Source organism: Rhamphochromis longiceps, linkage group LG22 (genome assembly GCF_057381845.1).
Source record: "Rhamphochromis longiceps isolate RC_006_pf linkage group LG22, R_longiceps_female_GT1.1, whole genome shotgun sequence".
Classification (NCBI taxonomy): Eukaryota; Metazoa; Chordata; class Actinopteri; order Cichliformes; family Cichlidae; genus Rhamphochromis; species Rhamphochromis longiceps.
The window spans coordinates 17064423-17085412 of NC_140577.1; the positions used below are offsets into that span (position 1 = coordinate 17064423).

The 20990-nt window shown below is 42.4% G+C and overlaps 1 protein-coding gene across 1 annotated transcript; it reads right to left on the minus strand.

The window, feature by feature from the left end:
- Positions 1 to 880: 880 nt before the first annotated feature.
- tpd52 (tumor protein D52) lies at positions 881 to 20990 on the minus strand. The gene is made up of 6 exons (XM_085397055.1): positions 20859 to 20990; positions 7873 to 8003; positions 6931 to 7079; positions 6369 to 6470; positions 4064 to 4112; positions 881 to 2742 (listed from the first exon to the last, which is right to left on the minus strand). Exons 1-6 carry the CDS (start codon positions 20875 to 20877, stop codon positions 2620 to 2622), a joined length of 573 nt encoding a protein of 190 aa, XP_085253181.1. The 5' UTR covers positions 20878 to 20990; the 3' UTR covers positions 881 to 2619.

The following is a 20990-nucleotide window of genomic DNA, read 5'->3' on the forward strand; positions in this document are numbered from 1 at the left end:
TTGTCTGTACACTGAATATTGCTTCATCCATATTTTATGTGGACTTGGGTCAGTTTTACGTAGCTTAAACAAATATTTCTCTGAAAACGGTCAGGCATGAGGACTGGATTGAAAATGAGTGAAAAAAAAACAAACAAAAAACAGCCAACGTGTAAAGAAAACCTTTGAAAGCCTGGAGAACTATTGCTCGAGACCACTTTACAAGAAAGTCTGGCTCCTTGGAAGCAAAATATAAAGAAATGAGGGGTGACTCGAGACTTTTGCACAGTACTGTGGTAGGAATAACAATCAAATACGAATACCAACTGCTTTGTTAGTCATATTATTGCAGTCAACTCTAAATTTATACTTCTCATTTTACCGCTGCTGTAGCCCAGACTTCAGGTCTGATTTAAACGCTGATCAGATCAGTATTTTCAACTTTTTCCAACTCCAGTGTCACTGAAACTGCTGTTTATATATATTTAGAAGCCGGTTACAAACTATCCTCTCCTCTGACTTCCTCACTTCTCCTACATCTCCCCTCACTGTGTCAGGCAACAGTAATGACTGTGAGTCAGTTCAGCAGCAGGCTCCAGGCTGTCTGGGCCGGACTGAGACGTAAAAGCACCACAAGCAGAGCTTCTGATCTTGGCTGCCCTCTTGTGTTCAGTTGAGGTATTGCACCTCTATAATATTTGTGTATTTAATGTAAAATGACGTCATAGAAACTAATGAATAAACACAGTAGGGTAAGCAATGTTGCCTGAGTGACTCCCCACTCCTCCCACATAAAGTCAATGAGCACTGAGTCAGGTTACTTCAAAAGTCTTTTAATTAGAGTGCATTTCTTGTCTCCATGGTTCCATTCATGAACAAATGTGTTTGTGTGTGTGTTGAGTAAACGACTCCAAATAAAAGCGCCTCAGATAAAAGGCTGCAACAAATTTGTTCATGGCTGGATAGCAGTGTTCCCGACCCTTGGTCTGCATGGCGACGTTAACGGCGAAGGGCGAGCTGAATCACACGCACGATTGGACCACCAGCAGGAGAAGACTTGCACAAGGTTGGTCGTGCATCCAGAAGAGGGGAAGGGTTACAAATCAGTAGTTTAGTTACGCTCACGTCTCAGAGGAAGCCCTGGCTGACTCCACCCTGACTCTGTTCGCCCTTCGAGGTTCATTGAGCCTCCATCGTCACCCGTGGGTAGCACGCAACTCGATTCATTCATTGTTCAGCAGTTCAATAGTTTCTAGGATGTGCAGGATCAATAGTGAGCTGAAAACAGTGGTCACTGAAGATGCACCACTAAGTTACCTTCAACACTCAGAAATGGTGATTGATCTCTGAAAGCAGCATTTATTTGTTTTACCCAATACTGTATGTACCTGTTCAGTATGCCAAAACTCTACCACCAGAATTTCAATTATTTATGCAACTTCCCCCCAAAAAGCAGGAAAAAGCCTGTTAAGCTTAGTGCGCATATTCAAAATAGGGAGGGAAACCTTCTCTGTTACAATATTATTTCATATCAGTGAAGTATCCTCTTGCTAGGCCTTTTATCACGCACAGTGTGGGGAGGTTTAGGTGTTACCTCCCACGCAGGAACAATGAAGTGTTTAAATATTGACTCTGGCTCTTTTTTCCCGCTTTCACCTCGGGTCAAGGCTGAACCTTGACGCTGTGTTTGCTCTATCTCTGTTCCGCTGATCTTGGCAGTTTTCCTGTAACTATCTGAGCGTGGAGATCGTTCTCTGACAACATCATCACAAAGGCAAAGAAAGGGGGGAATTTTTTGTGTGTGTGTTTCACCCCCATCCTGTGCTCTGAAATTCCTATTTTCGAGTCGGTGTTTGCACTTGGGAAAAACTGACTAATTTAACCCACAGTACTCGCACCAGGTGTCACACCCCGATGACACTGAAAGGCATACATTTTTACATTTGTTCTTTGAACGCAGTGTTAAATTACTTTGCAATCGTGCTGTAAGAAAAATTAAAGAAAAAAAAAAAAGAAGCCCAAAACAAGGTAAACTTAAAAAGACCCCGAAATGGAAGCGGAGCAAACGAGTGCTTCTAATAATAACAACTAACACATAACACAGGGCCATGCAGAAGCTAGGAGCCTACAACTGCCTGGGTCACATACCAATGTGTAAATCCTTCATAAACGAGTGAAAACTTTGTGCAATTTTCTACTCTCCAGAAAAGAAAAAAAACAACAACACAAAAACTGTTACGTTTCTACAGAAAAAAAAAAAAGATAAATTGGAGCATGTTTGGCAGGTTAGGCAGAGGCATGAGGAGTGCGAGAGGGAGAAGATGAAGGGGAAGAGGAAAAGTGGCACAGCAGGGAGGATTTCTCCCACAGTGAGCCTGAAGAGACTCGAAGATACACAGCAAAAGACCACATGCCTGCGCCCATCCCATGCTTTCACTTTCCGCGGTGGTTAACAAGTGAGAGCACGTGTCATGAGAAAAGATCCGACAATTAGATCACAAGGAAGGCTGGGAGTGTGGGGGGGAGGGAGTCACTGGTTTCCAATAAAGGGAAACTGGCACGCAGCGTTTAGGGGGAGAGTGTAGATGGCCCGGGGGGTTAGAGGGTCGACAGAGAGAGCTCAAGAGTGGTTAGGCCCTCTCAGTGCATCGGCTCCTGGGAGGGCGAGTTGTCTGGCTGATTGAGTGAAGCCTCAGCGGTTGGAGAATCCCCGCCGTCCTGGATGCCGGTCTCACTGGTGGATGGTGATGGGGTCATCTTGGTCTGAGGCAGGAGGAAAGAAAACAACGTAGGTTTTACTCTGATGGAATTACAGCTACTAGAACAGAGAGCACACACCAGCATCTGTACAACCAATGAAATGAATCTCACTTTGATCCGCTGACTTTGATCAGGCCTCGTTTATTAGGCTGTGGCAACATTTAATGTTTAAATAAAGGAATATTTAAGTGAAGCCATCACCTTTTAAAAAAGCAGCACTGAGAGCACGCTCAGCTTTAAGATAATTAACTCAACTTAAAATGTTTGTTTTACGGCTCTGCACGCTAAATCCCAAGATCAAAGATTTTCTGCAGCATTAAACTCGTCACATTTAACGCAATATGTTGCATTTTACTGCTATATTTTTATAATCCCTGCATATTTTTAACCCTCATTTTATGATCATCGTCTGACAACTTCTCAGATTTGAGGCACTCAGGGGGATCATTTTATGTGAGTGTGCACAGAAGCTGTGCTTCATATCCTTTGTAGTGGAAGGTGGGATATTTTCTGACTCATCCAGAGCACAGAAATGTGTTTTTCTCATCACTAACTTAGACCAGTGCACAGTGGGTCACTAATTGGGATGATGAGATAATTGGGATCCAGCTACCTGCAGTCACTGACATCTTCTAGGCCCGCTACATAAACAGGACCACTAACATCACCAGATACCCTGCACACCGTCTCATCAAACTCCTGCCATGCGGTAGGAGATACATCGACATTCAGTCACACGCAACCAGGCTGAAAACAGTGATACATGACCCTTAAATAACTCTGGGAACTTATATTGCACAACATTTTTGTGACCTGAATGAGTCAAATAATGTCACAGCTTCCACTACTAAGGATATGAAGGACACTGAATAAAGCTTCATAAAGCTCCTGTACCGCTAGTGCTGGGCCCAAGCCTGGATAAGTGGCAGGACTGATTCAGGGAGGGCATCTGACATCACTTACTGGTTTTTAAGGCCTCGAATTGAGCATTTTGACATCCACTATCTTATTTTTATTATTTAAACCAGACACGTGGAGCAACAGATGGATCTAACTAAGAAACCAAGGACACCGCGTGCTCTCAGAAGCCACAAAGGCTCACTTTAAATCTTGATTAAAAAGTTATTTAAGAGCCGAATTCCTCTTTTCACGAACACTGAAAAGAGAGGACGAACTGAACGCGACCTCATTACTGCGGCGTGACGCCAAAATGCAGTGGAATACAGTTTGTGCGCAGAATAATGGTGCGTTTCTGACTCCTAGCCATTCTACATCCACACAGGCACGTCTGCAGACGGCATCAAGGTCCTTTATCCAGCGTTACCTTCAGAGTCTCTACTTTCTCCTCAAACGACCTGAAGGTTGGTGCGTTTCTGTGAAAGGAAAAAAAGGCAGAAGACAGAGAGGAGAGAGAAAAAAAAAAAAAAAGATGACTGAAGTTATCAAACATAATCACACCCAGACGAGATGCAGACACGTCTTCCTTTCAAAAGGAAAATAGAGCAGGACACCCACTGCAAGCACAGCCTTTAAAGGTCATGTTATCTGATACTCGATACACACAATGCGGGATTTTCTAAAGTGACCCCATTCTTCTCTGTTCAGCTGAGAAAGTGCTAAGAGGGCTTGTTTTTCATGCAAACACACAAAGAGAATACAGAGCGAAGAGGGCGAGAGGACAGTCTTCCGAAAAGCCTCTCGTGTGTGTGCGCTCTCGAGCTGAACTTTCGGATTCACCGGGAGAAATTTCTGATTATATTTACAGACCAAATAAGAAATAAAGTTCTTTCAAAACCTGGTTACGTGTGTGTGTCCAGGTTTTGTGAAAGCAGAGCCATATTTAGGGCAGAACATTCTTTCCAAGTGCAGAAAAACAAAAACCAGGCGAGCAGTTTGTGCAGGTGGGCGTTTCCCTGCATCTTCATAATTTCTTCTTCTTTTTTTTTTTTTAGATTTCTGTTAAACCTCTGAGCCTGACGAAACAGCAGCGGCCTGGCGGAGCGAGATTATTAAAGCTGCAGCTTCACTGATAGCAGATAAAGTGGCTTTCACCAGCGGTCTCTCGGTATTATTAGGGTACGCTGTCAGGCCTTATTTTATTTAACAGGAAACACGCTCTTCTGTCTGTCTACTGCCGCCCACAGACACTGAGCAGCCTCCAACATTCACACGAACTGGTTCGGGTTCTCTTACCTCATGACGGGCATGCTAGCCGAGTGCTGCAATGACTTTACGCTATCCGACAGCGTTATTGAGGAGAAAAGAAGGAAGTGTTAGTGGTCATGTTAGCACAGCAGCAGCAGAGCGTGCACAGAGCGAGAGAGCACAACATACAGCACAAACCCTCGTTTATTCTACCGAGTGCATAAATCCTATAAATCCCACTTTATCCAATTAAGATTGATTGTGTATTAACACAGCGGGTACGTGTTAATCCTGCGAGTTATGGGTGAGTATCATGTCATCAAACCCACGCACACACAAAAGGACAACACATGCACACACACACACACACACACCCTTCTGACCCCTGTCAGGCCCTCAGTAGCCCCCCCCATGGCAACCAGCCCGGAGTCTTTGAGGCTGCTCTTCTCAGCACTCTTCTCAGAGGACTAATAATCTTGTTTGCGGCTCAGTAATCCAGAGAGAAGAAGGATGACAGGGGAGGGGAGACACACTAAGACGCGAGAGGGAGGATCAACAAGAGATACATCTCAAATGCAACAATCTGCTGTTGATTTCTTTTTTTTTTTAAAGCCGGGTTTAATCAGGAATAATTCACAGGAAGTGCTGCGTTTGGTGCTCTGAACGCACAGTTTGACACCTAACCCACCGGGACATATGCCCTTTAATAAGAAGCTGGTCAAAGTGGTGCAACAGGCTAATTAGATTTGAATAAAACACATCAGTGCATAAAAACACAGCTGATTTCAGTTCATTCTGCAGAATTTGATTTAAAAAAAAAAAAAACATGCAGGAAAATGTCCAAGTTATTCATGCAAATTGAAATCGATCAGAAGAACGACCTCTGCAGTCCCACATTCAAACACATTTCACAAAGATGGTATGAAAAGAAAAATAAGATTTATTTCTCCTTTAACTGGCCTTAAATAAGTGAGCAGTCTTACCTAACTTTATTAGATGTATAGTGTGACCTGCAAAAGCCAAGCAATGCTGTAAGTTACTAACACTTCTGCTGCTTCTATGCTGATTATCGCACATTTCTCATTTGTTTAACACAAAGAAAGGCAGAATATGAATATACAGGAGATATGGAAGCCACTGCTTATGCTTTAAACAAAGATGTGTTTCATGTGGGCCTGCGGGTGCGTTATGAACGGAAGCAGGCGAGCAGTCTCACACTGCCCCCAGTTTTAAAGTTGTCACCTTAAAAACATGTCCTGACTCTGAATCTTGTTAAAATGAGTTTTGTTAGTGGTTAGTAAAGAAAGACAGGAGTGTGGTCTCTTAAACGCTGAGGAAGGACAGAAGGAAAAGAGCCCGCTACAGGAACACATTTCTATCACATGTGATATGATGGACAGGTGCAGCACAGCGGAGCCATTTTTACTGTGGCTTTTCAAAGGATTACAAAATATGATTCGCTGACATCTCCCCGTCTGACTCACCTGACATCCTCGAGCTTCCGGGTGATGGCTGAGCCCATATTTGTGAAAGCTGCTGTAGCCTTCAGACTCGCCTGAGACAGAGTTTCAGAAGTCCTCCTATAGCTGAAACAGAGAGAGAGAAAGAGGAGTGATGGGCGGCCAAAAAAAAAAGAAAAAGGATATGAGTGTGATGAAAAGAGACTGAAGGATCAAAGCCGGAAGAGACACGTGAAGGTCAGAAGTAAACTTCAGTGTCTTTTTCATTTTAAAGAAAAGCCGGAGAGCATCAGAATGCTGCTCATTTCCTTCAATGTGAATCCCATCGAACCATTTCAAACAGGCCACAGGCAGCCTGTCAGGAGCACTGACAGCTTTCTCGTTCAGCGCAAAAAGAGCGTTTTCTCCACAGCGCTGACAGTTATCCGTATTTTCAGAGCAATTAGAGAAAACGTGCAGGGTTGATGCATAAGAAAGCTCTCGATCAGGATGGGAAAAGGACAAAAATACTACAAAAAGTCTTTAGCAAACGCTTTCAGCCGGCTGACATGAAGGCATCGTGAAAAGCGCGCAGCTCAGTACTTACGCAGTGGAGGTAGTGACCTCCTGCCAGGTTTTGGTGATGTTCTGTTTCAGCTCATTAAGAGGAGTGATGCCCAGCTTCCTCTTAATTTCAGCCAGCTGCTTGTCTTTGGATGCCAGCACCTGGGACAGAGTCTGGATCTCATCTTCGACCTACACACACACACACACACACACACACACACACACGCGCACGCACACAGACGTCATATTTGATTCTACATATAAATCTGTACCCCAACATGTAAAGTCTGGCTCATCCAGTATTTGCCATTATAAAAAGACCCAAATTCAAAACACATTTTTTCCAGGTCATAAAACTCCACCATTGTTTAACCGCATGACCGTGGCGACATTTCAAATTTATTTGGAGCCAGTCCCCACAAATACCAACGTTCTGCTGTTACAAATACAAATTATCTCATTAAATCCGCAGTAAATACATTCGACAAATGAGCCGTTTGATCAAAATACTTTAAATCGACTGAACAGAATGACTGTTCTCCAAATAACTCGTTAAAAAAAAATAAATTATTTGAGCCTTTTAGCCTTTATCTGATAGAGGCGGACAGGACAGCATGGAGCCAGAGAGGGCGGGTGACAGGCCGCAGCAAAGGCCCTGAGGCTGAATCGAACCCAGGCAGCTCCAGGGAGGACCGAGCAGTTAGTACACGGGTCACACGCGCCACCAGGTGAGGTCCTGGAGCAACAACATTCAGCTGTTTTAAATAGCTGTGAACCGTTTTTTAAGTGAAAAGGCCTGAACTTAGCTTCTCAGTGGTTAAAGAGCATGGCATGTTCCCCCATGCGTGGGCTCTCTCTGGGTACTCTGGCTTCCTCCCACAGTCCATCCTGTCAGGTTAACTGATTATCCCAAACTGGGAGCGTGAATGTTTACCTCGCTCAGACCAACATCTCTTCTATTAAATCTTTGACCCCTCCTGACCTTAGCCAGCTCCTCCTGCAGCTCCTGACGCTCTTCCTCTGTCAAGTCGGGCGTTGTTGAGGACGCAGCGCCAACAGACGTCACTGCATCCTCTCCCACCTCTGGGGCCGAGTCCGGATGGCCCTGGGAACCTGGGAGGTAAAAAAAGAAAAGAAAGAAAGAAAAGAAAACAATGTTTTTGACTCAGCAAGAAGTGCAAAATTTTATGAAGTGATCTCTTTTTAAAGATAAACAGACATGTCTGGTGATTTAACATGTGACAGAGATTAAGGAGTGAAGCTTTCCACAATTCTTCCTGCACAGACCAGCTATACCATCTCCCTCACACACACACACGGCATATAGAGTACAAGCTTGTCTTGGATGTTGATGACTCTGACAGAGCTGTGCTCAGCAGGAACAAGAGCGCATCAATAATACAAAAAACTTTCTAGATGGAGATATCCTCGGCTCAGACGGTGTGAGAGGAGGAGTTGTTGGGATCTGTGAAACAAAAGTACGACACCCAATAAGGATGTTCTGGGCCAGAAGTGAGCCGGAATAGGGGAAACAAAAATCTCTCCCTGAGGTCTTTTTTTTTTTTTTTTGGGTATCTAGTCAAATTATTTCAAGGAAGTTAAAGTATAGACGCAAAACCCAAAATAGGAGAGTATGAAAAAAATAAAAATAAAGGAAAAAGGGGAAACCCCAGAGCTGAATAACTCAGTGTGAGGGGAAGAATACAAGAAAAAGGAACTGCTGGAGTGAACTTCATACACATACAGTGTTGTTACCTCAGCGTGGAGGCAGAACCATCACACAAAACAGAGAAGAGTGTAAGTTTCATTAAAGCGTTGGCTCAACCTAACGAGTAAGAGAATTTGGCCATGTGCAATTTTCTCAGCAGACTGGGGTTGTAATAATTATGTAATAACAGTGAAATATATGTAATAGTGCAAGAGTGAAATGAAGACATCAGGTGCAGCTTCTGTGTATTTGCAGCTGCTTATTATTATTCAGGATTTAAAAAGAAAAAGTGCATTTGAAGGTGGTCGCGTAAGCAGCCAATCATTATATTTTGACCTGTTCACTGCATGAATATAGGAAATGTTCCTCTCAGTGACTAAGCTGTCACCCAGCTGGGGTCAGGATTTGGCATAAACAGCAAAACGCACAACATCATTTTAGCCGGTGATATATTTTGTTTCCACACGGAAGCTGCGGTGAAACGCGCAATCTCGCCAAAAGGAATGGTACTTGAAATACATCTTTATCTCCAGCCTCCTCCTCCCACTTCATTCCAAATACTGAGGACACCCTTTCTCTCTTTCAATGCGGACCACTGTGAAGACGTGAGACGGAGACAGAAAAAAAGAGGAGAAAAAAAAATCACATAAATCTAGCAGTGCACACTCCCACAAAGACAGCGGGATTGCCTCACGCCGTCTGGAGAGCCGTTAATGAAATAACGTTCCTCTGCCTTCAAAACACACATTATTATCATCACGAGCTGAGGGAGCTGTGCCATTAATTGCTTCTCCTTTTACATTTAATTAACGCCAGGGGACAAGGCGAGCGGATTGGACACCTCGCAAGTGCAAATATTTATATGTCAAAACACGCTTTGGCGAGAGAAGTGAATCCGAGGCAAATCGTTTCGACGAGGAAACGGAGATGGGCATTATGGTAATCAGGCAAAAAGAACCACAGAGGAAATTCTCATTTAGCCCTCAGTCCTGAAACCACCCCCTCTGTTCCTGTGGGGTGTTTCACTTCATCTGCCCTTAAGCGCTTTTCCACTCTCTTTTGAATTTACCCCCCTCTTCTTTCTACTAGTGATACAGCACTGACACCATATATGCAGACAAACCTGCGTACTACAACATCACAATTTTGCAAAAGACACTTCCTGTTATAACGGCTGTGCTTCAGCCAGATAAAGAAAAAAATAAGACACCACCCTTTTTTTGTAAATTTTAGTACACATAATGTTTTGATAACCTACAATATGTTGCTCAGGAACTCATTTTCTTCAAGCACATCGGGTTATGTAAAATTCTGGGCACCTCTGTAAATGTCTTGTAGGTGTGTTTCCATCAGTAGGTGCTAAGAGCATGAGAGGGAAAAAAAAGAAACAAAGGGAGAGTCAGAGAGAGAAACAAATAGAGAAGTTTATATGCGAGTGTAGGCAGAAGTTTGGCTTGCGACATCAAACTGCATACTCACCCACATCCCTGCCCAACCTCTATGGTTTGAGTTCATTTCCTCTTAACAATCCTGCCCTATGAGAACCAACTGTGTGTCTGTCAGTACTGTAGCAACGACGAAGACGTGCACTTAAATAGAGACCACGAGCTTTTTGATTGTCCCTCTTTTCCTGTGATAAGCGATAAGCAGCGAGGTCGCCTAGTCATCGGATAGCGGTAACCACGCTAATGCAGCTTTCATAAAGGGCCAGACGACACACCAATAAACATGGAAATCAATAAAGTTGTATTACACAACCAGAATGTTACGAAAGAATAAGATAAGAATGACAGTGTGCATAGGAAGCTATTTGTTCACCTTAATGGGCTCTATTGTCTCATTTGAGTTATATCAACCTCAATCCTTACACACTTTTGTGTGTGTGTCTGCACACAAACAGCTCCCAACATGACGAGGAACATCCTTTAAGATTTTCCATCTCTCTCTCTCTGTCAAACTTATTCTCATAAATACGACCTACCTCAAACGCCTCATGGAAATTTCATCAAATTTGCACAGAGATTTAATTGGACTCAAGAGTGAATTAATACTGGTAGTCAAAGGTTAAAGGTCATCGAGCACACTGTCAACCATAACCAATTAGAAGGAAATTTAGCATAAATGCTCAGCAGGGTAAAATGATGACATTTAATATAAAAGCGGCAACTTGACTGATACGTGCGATTTTCTCTGACATTGTGGTGCCTAAAATATTGGCCACCTTATTATGTAAACAAACACGCAAGCGAACACAACAGGAAATGTGACAGTCAGCGATCCGGATACCTACAATCAAAACTCTCCTCTTAAGGAAATACTTAGAATTAGAGCTTGTATTAAAAGAAGCATCCAGCTGCGTCGAGGCACTAAACCCATTCTGTGTTATTTGCAACTTTCAACAGTGCTAGCGTTAAAGAACATGAGGCATAAAAACCTCAGCATGAACAGAAACTACGAGGACCTGGGAACACTAAGACACATGGAGCGCGCACACAGCCAGGGTCGTGGCAAGGAACAGAGGAAGATGAGGAATTGAATTCACAACAACAGGTGACAACAGGTGGAAACACAGCTGGAACTAATCTGAGTAACAGAACAGGAGAAGCAAAACTGAGCATAACACACATGAGACGAGGCACCGTCAAAATAAAACAGGAAGTGACATACACATGGCGACCCAGACGAGGACATGAAAGCTTGACAGTAGGACAGGAGGTAAACGGACACGGAAGCACGTGGCAGAGTGGGGAGACAAAGAACGTGGAAACAGGTACAGGAGACAGAACATAGAGACGCAGACTATGACCAACGGGACATGACAACAAGACTGACATCCACAGGAGACACCGAGGACAGAACACAGGGACGAGACATGAAAGGAAACTAATATCAGACTCAGAGACTCTAGAAAGAACCAAACTCAAGACTAAACCGTACAAAACTAAAACTCTTAATCATCTTCATGACGCAAAGGAAAGAATAATGAATTCACACAAAACTTGAAATCCTGGCTCACAGACCCAGGTACCATGACAACAGGAGGTTCCTACCGCAGCTGAATGAGTCTGTAATGGGAGGAATGATGGTTGGGGAACAGATGATGAACACTGCTGCCTGTGAGAACTCGTTGGAAAGGCTTAATTGTAAAAATGAGACAAAATCAAAGCATAACTCGATATGGACAGTCTGTACTGGACGTTGCAAAAATGTCACCCAATAACTTATGGTACAAACTGTGTACGTCTTGTTGTCTTTTTCTGTTTATATCTAACTCAATTGGATAAATGTTCAAAGACAGCGTGATAAAGAGCTGAAAAACTTTAAACTACTGCAGCGAATACTTCTCTTTTTCCCCAAAACAGAAAAACGGACAGTTTTACAGTCATTGCATCCTTATTTTCTACATTTCTAGGAAAAAGAAGGAAAACGCGGCGCGCCGTGTGGTACAGCAGCATAATTATGACTGAAGTTTAAAGAGTTATGATGGTCTGAAATCAACACTGTCTGAGATCTAGAAACATCTAAATTGAGAGAATGCTGTCATACGCATCGCCGACAATCATCATTTGTTCCCTCCCCCTCCAGTTTGTGCCCCCACCCCAAATTCTTCCTGTTCAATGAACCAAACCCATGTTTTGTCTTTTTATCCAGCAAGCGCACACACACACACACACACGCGAAAAACACACACCCTTCACTCGGCCTCTCCCTTCTCTCCTTGTGATTACCTCTGGTTTTGACAGCTGGCGAGCTGGGCGGTGTGTCGCTTAAGGCTGGGGAGAGGTAGAGATAGCTGGTGTTGACTCCTTGTTCAAAGTCAAACGGAGAGCGGTATTCCTCCAGAGGGTCCATGCTTTATTCTTTACAGCTCTCAGCGTGTTGCCGGCCGGAGCGACTACCACCTCCTTTTTACCAGCACTACCTAAGCAGAGCCAGCCGAGTGCTTATTGCTGATTGTTTGCATGTGACCCAGGCGCGTGCTGCTTGTGTCCGTTTCCTTCTTTACTAGACATGCGGAGACACACTCGAGTGTCCAAGTGTGTGCATGCACAAGGAAGGAGGTTTTGTATTGGCCCTCAGGTAGTCACAAGGTGAGAGTGACTACAGTGATGCCAATTTCTAAATATCGGTTTCTGTTTTGGGCCAAGGTGTAGTGAGCCCTTTGCTCCTGTCTTGCTGTTAATAAGTTACCTGTCCCCTCAAGCAGCTGTTGTAGCCGGCTCACACACACAGACACACAAAAAACACACCCTCCCACTTCCTCTCCACTATAATCCCAAAGGTCAGTTCTTAGTCCATCCCGCAGACTGTGAGCGCCATCGCTGTCATTTTTGTGTGCCTAGCTGCTGTTGCGATACCGCACGGTACTCCTGTTCCAATACTCTCGGGTTCCGCCGCCAGTTCCCGCCCTCCCTCGCTTCCCAGCCTGTCAATCGAGGAGGACATGAGAGCGACCCCATTTGTGTGGGCCGGTCATGCGATGTGATTGTGTGGGGGCGCATTAGATGAAAAGCATAATCTGCAGTGTCCCAGATTACAGCAAAGCTCTAATCCAGGGTGGACAGTCCAGCTTGAAGCAGCGGTAATGCTAGTCAGCTAGAAAGGAGAAGAGAGGGTGCCAGAGGCTACGCGAAGTGGTAGAGGGAACAAGTGCTAGATTGTGTACTCACACAAACTGCTTGCCACAATGGCATTCTCTGAACTAGAAAGCTCCTGTAATGCAAGACCTTCATCACATGAAAACAAACTCTTTTAATCGAGCTTTTCCTCGCCTGAAAGCAGACTTTTTCTTTTGCATTACGACACGGCACAGAGCTGTGACATAAAGCAGGTATTTAGGCTGCACAAAGAGAGGAAAACATAAGTGCAATCCTTGTCACATTTCAATCAAATGTGCAAAAAGCAGCGTAGATGGCAACATATTAGACACTGAAGCTTTCAAGGTTGCGTTGAAAAGGAAAAGCAGCACAAGTTTTATGACGGTGAACAGACAGAATCCCTGAAAGAGCTCGAGAGCATTGTGGAAGGAGGTACAAAACAAACATCGGCTAGTTTAAACAGAGTGAAGCCGACTCAAAGCAAGATCATATACTGAGTTTTTACTGGTTTGAAACTGAGGTCTGGGGGTTATCAGCTCAGTTACCCACCTAGTAATTTACCTTTAGTTAACAGACGTGTCAGACGAAGGCTTTCCTGTTAGGTCTGGACATTTAATAATCAAAAATGTATTTTATATTTAAGCAAATGTGCAGGGGGGGGGGGGGGGGGGGCTATCCAGGCAATCACAGGGAAAACAGAAAGGGTTATATCAAACCCCTCTTTAAAGAAATGCATTCAAATATATTTCAATTACTACCCTGATGATTTTCCTTTGGGGAAAGCCCAAAACGCTTCAGTAGATTTACGATTTTTTATTTCTTCCCTGATGTATAATAAGTAATCCCAGCAGACTCAACTACGGATGTAAAATTGCCCTAAAATTACTCGATAACTTTGGAAAGATGTGCTGCAGCACCGGTATCGAGCAGCATTAAAATTGAAGTGGTAAAGATTTAAACTCTGCAAAGGTATCGCTGCGGGGAAAATTAGCACATTAGTACAGAAATGTTCACAGGGAGAATTTAAAAACTATGTACATAAATCACGAGCTCCCTTCAGGCCTGTGCAGCCACCATTCTTCTGTGCAGAAAGCCAGACGTGCATGTCTGCTTGATCCTCTCCAGGAAATGCCTTACATTTAGAGAGAAGGAGCGGTGCTCTCCTGAAAGTATTGAAACACTAGGGGACAAATTCCACGATTAACTAGAGTCAAAAAAAAAGTTGACATTTTTTCCTCCTACATATTTTGCACAACTCAACATTCGAGTCTCTTTAAATCAGCACCTGTGGATAAAGTTAAACACAGCAAGGAAACTCTTATTGAAAAAAAAAGAAAAAGTCTTTGATATTAGATCGAACTCATCGAGTTGCTCAGTTTCTGAGGCAGCAAAGCAAATCAACATTTTGCACCTTACTGTAAGATACGAGGTTCTTCTGCAATGCTGTTCTTCTGCGCCTTTTAATCCACAGGCCTGATCCGTTTCCTGCATGTTCACAAGGAAACTCAAATTCTGCCTTCTTAGAATCAAAGGCTGGTTTGTGGGAAAGCCTCCCATGTGAATGTTTGCCCTCTCGTTCATCACTGTAGATGAACGCGCTTTGAGCTACCTGCAGACACTGTGGTGATGTTTTTTGGTTGGTCTGCTGTTTGGTTGGGCAGATAGGAAAACAGTTGAAATCTGCACCAGCAGTAGTGACACGTTTTCCACTTTCAAACTATTTGGAGATCCTATTTAAATCCTCATCAGACTAAAACAAATCCAGATTTTTTTTTTCCTAAAGCTCTTGGTCTGATGGCATCCCACACCTTAAAAAGGAAAAATACAAATAAAAAACACAGCACTTGCTGAATAAGCAGGTCATAGTTATGGTCTGATCTCATTTTCAACTGTAAGCAATGTTTCAAAGACATAAACATGCCAACCAGCTGAAATGTGGAAAAAGCCAATAATCTTAATGGGACTTACTTATTTTTCTACTTAACTGTACATCCAAGTGATGAACATGTTCATTTTTTCCATTTGAGGAAAACAGGTGACTAAGAGTAACTCAGTATCAAAGAACCCCCACCATGGCAGCAGAGGTATTACAATGATGGTGACAGGGAGATGATGAGTTTCAATGTAACAGCAAACCCTACAGTACACATGACAAGTCTGTAAAACAAGTTGTTGGTCATATAAGGCTAAATAGCATAACACTACAGCTACACTAGACAGGCTCCACAACACAGCTTTTCTATTTAGCAAGGTCAACCCAGAAGTAATGCGTTTGCAGTCGCTCACGGCAAACTATCAAGCCTCAACGTGCAAACAACAGTCCAATATAAACGTCTCAGTAAATGTACGAACACATTCTCTTAAAACAGTCTAAATGATTAGTATTACTGGCACTTCTTTCAAGTACTCCAGCATACAAACAGCCTCCAGTGCTGAGAGTCATTACACATTCACTTGGCGGCTGCAGGTAATATTTCTCTGGTTTCTGTAACTTTGGGATTTCCTGACAACAGATATTTTCGCCTCTCAACTGGCATTTTATGACATTCCCCACAAGTCAGCCACAACATAAACAATAAGAAATTATGTCCCTCGGCAGGTTTGTTTTTGTGACTTTGCATACTCCCAAAAAGAGGAAGTAGTGTTCACAAAGACTTTGTGGTTCACTTTGTGGAAGCCAGACAAGGGACGGGTAATCAGAAGGAAATGTGAAAGAGCTGAAAGTGATTGTTTCAGGCAGAATGAGCTGAAAGCCTCTATGAGGGTTCGGTTTAGCAGAAAATTTTTTTTTTCTTAAACTGGGAAGTCTCAGAATACAAATATAGAGGTAAATATGAATACAAGAGGTCCTCGTTAAGATGCAAGCACAAATACTTTTCTACAAGAATCCTTCTGTACTGAAACGGATCAAACCAGCACACTCATTTTTCTATCTTAGCAAACAGTATCTCTCTCAGCTAGACTGGACAGGCCTCCCAACATGATGAACTCAACATAACTCCCTCCTGATCAGTGGAGCCCCTAATCCATGTGATACTTGTTAAAACAACGTACACAGACACACGTGCACACAAACCAGTACGCTTGTATAGCTATATTATTAAAAATGATGAAAGTCAAGGTCACAAATCAGACATTTTCACAGAATAAGTTCATGCCATTAAAACATCCCATTTGATTTATAAGACAAACAGAAACACAAATCAACCCCTGCCGCGACTGTGACCGTAAACACAAACAAACAGCCATTTTAGAGCGGCTAATGAAGCACAGCGCACGATCAATTACCTTACTATTCAAAGCAGGGCCTGTCACACGATTAGCCTAAACAGGAATCATGAGACATGGATAACTGTGGATACTTTAACTAGGCCCACAAAGCATGAGATGTGCATGATGGGAAGTGGCTATACCTCAGATGGACACCGATACCGTACATGTGCATTCAATCTAGACTCTTGGCTACACGACTTAAGACAAACATGGAGATGAAAGCTGATTAAAGTTAGTCTGACAGGCTGGGGGGAAAAAAAATCTCCTCTCGATCTGTTGCTTAAATGTGAAGCAGCTGCTTGCAGATGGTTAGCGCACAACTGGAAACAACTGGAAACAGCTAACCGACCCAGAACACAACTGTACATGAACCATTCAAACTGGAAAAGGGTGTCAATCCTCTCATCCTTCAAACAACGGTAAACACTAAAAATGGGTTGTTTCTCCAAATACAAGGTCTAATGTATGGCAACAGATTGGAAAGCTGTTGTTGTGTGGCCTACTTCCAAAACAGATTCACCATCTTACTCTATTTGCACTACAAATACAGGACATGGTGTATAGAGCAGCACGGTAGTACAGCACATTAAAAAAGTAATGAAACCAAAACTTTCTGCAGTCATTATACATCTTAGATGATACCAATAAACGCTAAAAGTTTACGTTTTTTCCCTGATTGTGTTACAAAACCTTAAATAACTGAAGTGATGGAGTTTAGATGAAAACAGCAGGTATCGGACAGGAAAAAAGGGTCTGCCAAACCTTCTACTGTCATGTAAGGTACCGATTAAAAGATAATGAAAGCAGGGACAGAAGTAACCTGAAATAAAAAAGAACTTTTGGTTAATTGGGAGTAATAATTTATATCTCTACTGAACTTTCTTTTAAATAGTTTATCAAAGTTTCTGTCTGCAGTCTTTCACTGGAAAATAAACTACCAGGCAGGTGAGAGTGCTGCTTGGCCAAATCTCACAAGTCGGTGAAAAATTCTCCATAAAGCTGTACTGAAAGTAGTGGAATTTATTGACCTTTGAGTTTCTTTTTCGTTCAGTTTAACAGAGCCTGATCACTGCATTTTACTGCTGAAATGTCAAACAATTCAGATAAATATTAAATGCATTGCATTGTGATGTATATATTTAGGTTAAAAGCACCTTTGCCTGAGTATTCTCTCAAACTTCAGACTTTTTGGATCAGCATAAAGCATCTTATACCATATTTGCCAACGTTTTCTTTCAGGCAACTATCAGGTCCACATACAAAGTTTTCAAATAGACAGCTGGTGTTCCCTTTAATCTTTGAAATGAAATGTGCAAACCTGGCGACACCAACGTTCAAAGTTACAGCTTTCAAGGCTACAGCTTCTCGCATACATCAAACCCTTCCAAAAGTCCTTTGAAAATGATCTACGACAGCCATGACTGCTGACAGGTGTATTTCTGAGTAGACTTCAAATACTAATGGTTTTGGTAAACACACATCTGGTTTTCACTAAATGGGAGGTCCAGCCCAGACTGACACAGCTTGTAGCCCAATATGACATTTATTGGCATGACTGAAAAAAATCATAGCAAACCTTTACATAAACACATGCAGTGTTTGCAGCTTTTAAAGTGTGATTTGGCTGTGCTGAATGTATTTCCAGCTCAAACGACCGGATCTACATTACTGGGGTGGGGATGTTGTTTGTGAGAGACTTCCTCTGACAGCTGAAAGCAGACAGTTGTGCATCGCAGAAATCTAATAACGCCAAAAAATGTTGGCTTCTGCTCCTGATCAATCTCATTAGACCGGTAGCTGAAAAACAACACGGGCTGGTGAACCTGACCACGTCCTTTCTGAACTGATTCAAGCCACAAGCTTGTATGCAGAAAATGAAACAGGCAACATTCAAAACAACAATAAAAGTTAGTCTGGAGTACAAAAACTTTCTACAGTCCTTGACATTGATCTGGAACAATATGACTGAGTGAGAAGGCGTTTAGGTTCAGGCATCTATCAGAGTACCAATAACCTCTTTGTAGTCTATTCAAGCTCTATAAATGTTGATGAACAAATCAAGATTAACAAGATCATAAGGCACATCTGAGTCAACCACAGATTTCACTGAACCTGAGTTTAAGGGGAAAAAAACATTCACTATGGAAAAAATAACATTATACTGCAAGAAAAAGGGAGGACACAAACAGACAAGTTTGTTATCCAAAGATCATCTGCACAGAGACACACAATCAGGGGAGAGCAGACTCCTTTGAGAGGCACCAGTCAGAGCACTCTCCGACCTTGGTCCTGCAAAAAACCTGTTCACCAAGTTATTTGCAAATGCTTTACCTGAATTACTGTCAAAGGATTGAAACATCTAACCTATGAAACCCTCCCTTAAAATAAATACATAAATAAATAACGTAAAGGGAGATTATTGTATTGAAGCAAGCAAATACTTGTCACTGAGCGGTCTCAACTTCTACGAGGAGGATGCAGGTACAGATGGTAGTAAAATACAGCTACCATACCAAAAGTCTGACCTTGAAACAAACTTGGCTGCCTGTACAGCAGTGCGACTATAAATTCAGAGAGCACAGCAGTTCCTATGATGATATTTAAGGTGATAAAATTACATCTCGAGAGGCAGATCATTTACTTTTGCTGCCTAGAGAGGTAAACAGACACCACCTCAAGGCTGCAGTAAAGTTAGAGATTGGCAAAGAGTTTCCCCTTTATCTGATAACTATGCAATTTCATTTTCTTGTGATTACTTGTGGTACAGGCCTGTTTTATTGCGATTTTGATGAACAATAGCCTGTAGTGCAAGTGTGCACGGCCTTAAAAGAAATCTGGCATTCACCTTTTTTCAAACTGTGTTTTTTAAGGTCACATGCAATGACTTATAAAACCACTAAAAGACAAGATATCTAACTGGTGCATCCGCCGCACGCACACAGTGAAAAAACATGTCATGTGGGAAGGGAAAACCCTCCAAAGCATACCACAAGAAACCTTTATGAGCAAAGAGAACCCAGATCAAACAGTTACTAAGATACCATTTACTTAAGGATGTGTTCAGGACCTGCAACTCTAATTCAGGAATGGGCTTCACAAGCGTGGCATTTAAAGCCAAGTAAAGCATTCTTTTCTATTGTGTCCACTGGCAGCAACACAGAAAGTGATGCAGAAACACACCTCATTTCTTCTGATATGGAGAAGCACAAATTATCAATCAGGAACCAGTTACATCAATAATTCTGGTGTTCATACGCAACATTTGTTCTGGCTTTCTCGCTCTGCGTTATTAAAAAGGGAAGAAGAAGAAGAAGGGGAAAAAAAACAAAAAAACCCCCACACAAAACAACTTTCAACCATCAGAAAATTACTTTTGAGAACCCAGAGGAGGGTGAAGGCTGTTTGTGCTGCAGGGAAATTTGGTCAAAAATTCCAACATGACATTTTAAATGAACAAATAAAACTCAGATGCTTTGCTTCTTTCCACAAACACTTTAGTGCAAATGAAGTAGAATAAAATAACACAAAGATCAGAGAAGAATGGATCATGCTGTTTATGAGTAAAATCACAAAAAGTTGGACATACAAGCTTTTTTGTGTGCAAATGTGGACTTTTCTGTACTCCAGCAAAGACATATGGACTTGAGACAGGAGCAGTTGTGTTTAAGTACATAAGAGAGCAGAACAGCTGCTTGATAGGAAAGCAAACGTGCAGGAAGAGTAACGAGGTGAAAGACAGAAATGCAGGTAGGATACCTGTGGTTAACTGAACTGTGCTATAGTTTGGCACGAGAAAAATCAGCAAAACCCACAACTCACAACCACTTTGGCACAGAATAAGTGTTCGTAAATTTCAAAATAAAACTTTTTTTTCAGTGTAAAAAACCATTTGAAAGAGCATAAGAGCACAGCGTGACTTGTCTGAACTAGTTATAGCAGTGAGCTGTCAAACAGGTGTAACCCATTTTTACAGGCTACGCCGTCAGTTACAAAATATGTTGTTGACTAGTGTTTTACTGCTTTTCTTCACTGCCTGTCAAGGTTTTTAACTCACACAAAAACTGAAATGTGCGTTTATGGTTTCACCTAATAAGTTAATGGGTGGTTAAAAAACAAATTGTGGCGTGACACCGCACTTCCGTGTCATTTTTCTAGAAATCTGTTGCAGTGGTGCTGCTGAAAAAAAGTGATTTTCTTATTCAAATTCTTCAAACTGTTGTCCGTCGCAAAAATAACTCACTTTATTCGTATGGCGAGAGGTAGCATATGCTCTCAACGAACTAACTTGAGTCACAGCACAAAGTTAGCTAGTCCGCTAACTTTTCTCTAAGGAAAAAGTAGTTTTAAAACATCTATTACGACACTGGCACGCGTCGATGATTTAATTACCTTTGTCTGCATCCTCCATTGTCCGTCCAAAGCGTTGTTTCTCGTCGATTTCTACTCAGGGTCCTCAGGTTGTTCACTTTCCTGCTGTGGCTCTTCCTGTTCTCTGCCTCATGTTGCCAGGCAGCCCGCCGT

What these genes read in the sequence shown, in the direction of transcription:
- tpd52 (XM_085397055.1), bottom strand. An exon ending in GAGGTCACTACCTCCACTGC is followed by an intron (nt 6,471 to 6,930) that starts GTAAGTACTGAG and finishes TCTCTGTTTCAG; the next exon opens with CTATAGGAGGACTTCTGAAA. An exon ending in AGAAAGTAGAGACTCTGAAG is followed by an intron (nt 2,743 to 4,063) that starts GTAACGCTGGAT and finishes CTCCTGCCTCAG; the next exon opens with ACCAAGATGACCCCATCACC.